At 33.2% G+C, this 4530-nt stretch overlaps 1 protein-coding gene across 2 annotated transcripts in view; it reads left to right on the top strand.

The window, feature by feature from the left end:
- LOC107674748 (insulin-like growth factor 1 receptor) overlaps positions 1–4530 on the top strand; it is a 113729-nt gene that overhangs the window by 105560 nt on the left and 3639 nt on the right. For both annotated transcript variants that reach the window (XM_016468841.1, XM_016468842.1), the window contains one exon: positions 1912–2046. In XM_016468841.1, coding sequence (XP_016324327.1) covers positions 1912–2046 — 135 coding nt within the window. The remainder of the gene's footprint in view (positions 1–1911; positions 2047–4530) is intronic.

Raw genomic sequence — 4530 nt, 5'->3', positions numbered from 1 at the left:
AAAGGAGCCGTTTTCTCATTTTTCTACTTTCAATATTAAATCAAAAAACAAATGATCGAATGATACACGGATTTAGTTTAGTGGTTCGTTTTGTTTAGTGGTTTTTGTATTTTGTTCAGTTTAGTGGTTAGTTTTGTGATGTTTGTGTTTTGTTCTGTTTTAGTTTAGTGTTTCGTTTTGTGATGTTTGTGTTTTGTTTTAGTTTAGTGTTTCGTTTTGTTTAGTGTTTTTTGTATTTTGTTCAGTTTAGTGTTTAGTTTTGTGATTTTTGTTTTGTTCTGTTTTAGTTTAGTGTTTCGTTTTGTGATGTTTGTGTTTTGTTTTGTTCTGTTTTAGTTTAATGTTTTGTTTTGTTTAGTGTTTTTTTGTATGTTGTTCAGTTTAGTGTTTAGTTTTGTGATTTTTGTTTTGTTCTGTTTTAGTTTAGTGTTTCGTTTTTTATGTTTTTTTTGTGTATTTTGTTCAGTTTAGTGGTTAGTTTTGTGATTTTTGTTTTGTTCTGTTTTAGTTTAGTGTTTCGTTTTTTATGTTTTTTTTGTGTATTTTGTTCAGTTTAGTGGTTAGTTTTGTGATTTTTGTTTTGTTCTGTTTTAGTTTAGTGTTTCGTTTTTTATGTTTTTTTTGTGTATTTTGTTCAGTTTAGTGGTTAGTTTTGTGATTTTTGTTTTGTTCTGTTTTAGTTTAGTGTTTCGTTTTTTATGTTTTTTTTGTGTATTTTGTTCAGTTTAGTGGTTAGTTTTGTGATTTTTGTTTTGTTCTGTTTTAGTTTAGTGTTTCGTTTTTTGTGTTTTTTTTGTGTATTTTGTTCAGTTTAGTGGTTAGTTTTGTGATTTTTGTTTTGTTCTGTTTTAGTTTAGTGGTTAGATTTGTTTAGTGTTTTTTTGTATTTTGTTCAGTTTAGTGGTTAGTTTTGTGATTTTTGTTTTGTTCTGTTTTAGTTTAGTGTTTCGTTTTGTGATTTTGTTGTTGTTTTGTTTAGTTTTAGTTTAGTTTTTTGTTTTGTTTTTTGTTTGCTGTGTTGGACTGACTCCAGCATCCCCTCAGCCCTATAGGATAAATGATTTGGATCATGTATGGATGTTTTTTAAAGAAAAATTATATTACCTTAAATGCATATTACATATTAATAATATCAATTTTAAAAATCCATGTAACATCACTCAATATTTGAGTGAACTAAAAAAAGGGGGACCCCAGAATGCATAGTGACGAGCTCAGTATGGTGAATTGTGCAGTGTGGATTACAAAGGAAAATCAAATTCAGCACTGTAATGTACTGATGCAAATAATTCAGTGCAATTAAATGTATAATTTGATCAAATACTTGTGTTTCATAAAATCAGTTGAGGAATGTCCAGTGTATAACACTGAGCTGCTGCCCAATGTAAAGCGTTTTTTTTTTTTTAAATCTATGTAGGCAGTAATAGAGCACAAAGCAGCTCATTAGGTTTTGGAACAGAGCCTGTGATTATTTGTTGCTGCCTTTGAAGCTCTTTTGTATCTAATTTAGATGTACAACACTTACTTATCTGTAGAAAAATAATAAGAATAAACTCGAAAGAAAAAGCATTACTTGAGTCAGGCACGACTGAAGGTATTTCTGTTACGTGCTTAATAGCTTTATTATCAACAGGCCACATTATATTATGTAATTTGTCTGAGCGGCTGACTCATTATAATGACAACTTGCTCCCATTTGAAAGTTTTAAGTAGTTAGAACACACATCACTCACATTCTCAGTGAAAATATTGATGTTTCCTGAAAAAACATCTTCAGGGAACAGTTCATTTTTACGAGCGGGGAGCTTTCAACTGAACTCACTCAGAATTAAAAGAAAATCAGCATCTTGTAGACACTTTGGTCGCAGTCAGTGTAGATCTCAACTTTTCTCATCTGTTCTCCTGTTGCAGGTCCTTTGGGGTGGTGTTGTGGGAAATAGCCACGCTGGCCGAGCAGCCCTATCAGGGCATGTCCAATGAGCAGGTACTGCGGTTTGTCATGGAGGGAGGACTGCTAGACAAACCTGACAACTGCCCTGACATGCTGTAAGTCATCTCATGCACATCTTTCACTCACATTGTTGTTCTAAATGCAACATTTTGAAAAATTATCAAGCTGCTGTTTTCCATTCAGTGGCTGTCGAGCTCCAAAAAGGACACGAAACATCATAAAAATGGTCCATATAACTGATGCACATACTTTAATGTGAGGAACAGACCAAAATTCGGTGTCACTTTTTCTTGCCGTCTGTCCAAGATTGGTTTCATTGACGTCAAACCTGGTGCAATGTCTTGATGTGGCAATTTTGAATGTTCCTAATATGAATATTCATGTTAGGTTTGGAAGGACATGATGGTGAGTAAATGATGATAGAATTTTCATTTTTGTGTGTGCCTTTTAAAAAGCAGAAAGTCTGCCACCTACTGTGTGATTCAGGTTGTAACATCACAAAGCTGAAAACATGAATAGACATTAAAAATCTGAATTAGCTTGAGAATTAATGGTATTTACCGAAAAGTTTTTGACTTTATTTGGCCGTTATTTGTTTTGGATTTTAAAACTACCTAGTCTAACGCTCTCCCTGTGGGTGCTGGGCTCTAAATTTAAGTACAATTTGTTTATCTGAGGGAGTCTCCAAGCTCTGGGTTTTCTTTGGCGCAGTTTGAGTTAGGTTGTGTCTGGCTTCGAGTCCATGTTTTATCTGAAGTGTGAGAGCTGGCAGTGACATACGAGCACTCAAAGCACTACAGGGATTCCACATTTTTAATAATATAACATTATACCAGGAGGGAGGGAGGTGCTTGACAAGAAAGGGGTACAGAAAAATAGAAAGCGGGTTTTGGAGATCAGAGGTAACTTATATTACCATTTAGCTTTACTTATTGATTGTACGTGTAAACCATTATTTTTTTGTTAGCCACAGCTTGTTTTTAGTTAGTAGTTTAGTTGGATAAAACTACATTAAAACTTGGATAAAATATTATTGCCATATAGCTTAAAAAAAAAAAAGCTTAAAAAAAACACCTAATTTTCTTCTACTTTTTAATATTTTCCATTACAAATCTCTATATAAATAAATAAATGTGTGTGTGTGTGATTTTTAGAATTATATATGAAGAGTTCATTTGCAAAAACAGATATCTCAGTTTTGAACAATTTTTAAAAATCATGTTTTTTCATTTCAATTAATCTCAATCAAACTGCAGTTGGGTTATTTTGATTACATTAAAATATCTCTATATATAAATATATAATAAATATATTGTTTTCTCTCTCTCTCTCTCTCTCTCTATATATATATATATATATATATATTTGTGTTTTCCGTTTTTTAAACAATAAAAAGCAAGCTTCACAGGCAGTTTTTTTTTCTCTTTATTCATTGGTGACACAAATGAACAATGATGTTTTGTTTCCAGAGAAACAGCAGTTTGCATTTTCTCAGTCCACTGTCCATTGACGGGAAGTGCACAATGGCTTGCATTGGCTTGTGCCTTATTTTCATCTCAAGGCCGTCTGGTTTAGGGTCTTTGTTGTGGTTGGCCCACGTTTGGCACCTTTTCACACTTTTTGAGAGAAGTGCCGGGAAGGATGAAGCAGTCGTTAAAGCAGGCAGAACAGGAGTGGAGGAGGGTATGTGGCTGGGTTTTGGGCTGGTACACTGCCGCTGCCTCTGTCTTGTGTTTTAATGAGCCAGCGCACGACTGCTGAGACTAACGGTGCCAACGGTCACCCAAATTCAACCTCTAAGGGAAGTCCAGTTATTCAATTCAGTTATGTGCAGCGTAGCAATTAGAACAAAGGCTTTCACACATTGAGCAATATTGCTCATGCATGTGATATTTTTAGCCAAAAAAGGCAAAAGCCACTGCCTCCTGCTAGAAAAGATCTTTACTAAAAAGTAGATTCTTTAATACTTGGTAACTTTTTATCAAAATAACATGCTCTGCCTCTGAAATTACAATCTGCCATCACCAATAATTCATTTTTTAAATCCCTCGCTTCCTTTGCTGACTCATTTCTAGTATGTAATCTATTCCTGATGCATAAAATCAAGTCCCGCCTTACATTTTTTCTATTTATTTTTATTTACTTATTTCTTGTTTGACACAGAAGTAAAATTGTGAGTGTTGACAAATGAGATTAATAGATTGAAGATTTGAGATTGCAGAGTGATATTTCACACACAACATCCCCAGCTGTTTTATTTTTGCTCTAGTAATAAAAAAAAGAAAGAAATCAAAGCAGGATCTCTTTGATTTCTGTACAAGAAAAACAGAGTGAACGATGCAAACAGTGAAACCTTTTAGTGCCTTTATATGACATGCACAGGATTGTTTGCTAAGTTTAATGCTATTGCAAGTTATTATTTAGATTTCTACAAACGTATTTCCATTTTTTCCTCATTGTTTCATGTTATTTTGAACTGTATTGAGTTGAATTCATTAGGATAGTTTTGTAGGATCTAAAAGTAAAAATAAATAAAATAAAAGTGTGATGATGTGTGTGATTTTGTAGTCATGTGATAA

The sequence above is a fragment of the Sinocyclocheilus anshuiensis genome, unplaced genomic scaffold (genome assembly GCF_001515605.1).
Source record: "Sinocyclocheilus anshuiensis isolate Anshui unplaced genomic scaffold, SAMN03320099.WGS_v1.1 scaffold1093, whole genome shotgun sequence".
Lineage (NCBI taxonomy): Eukaryota > Metazoa > Chordata > Actinopteri > Cypriniformes > Cyprinidae > Sinocyclocheilus > Sinocyclocheilus anshuiensis.
The sequence above is the reverse complement of the archived record's forward strand: the minus strand, read 5'-3'. Positions and strand labels throughout refer to the sequence as shown.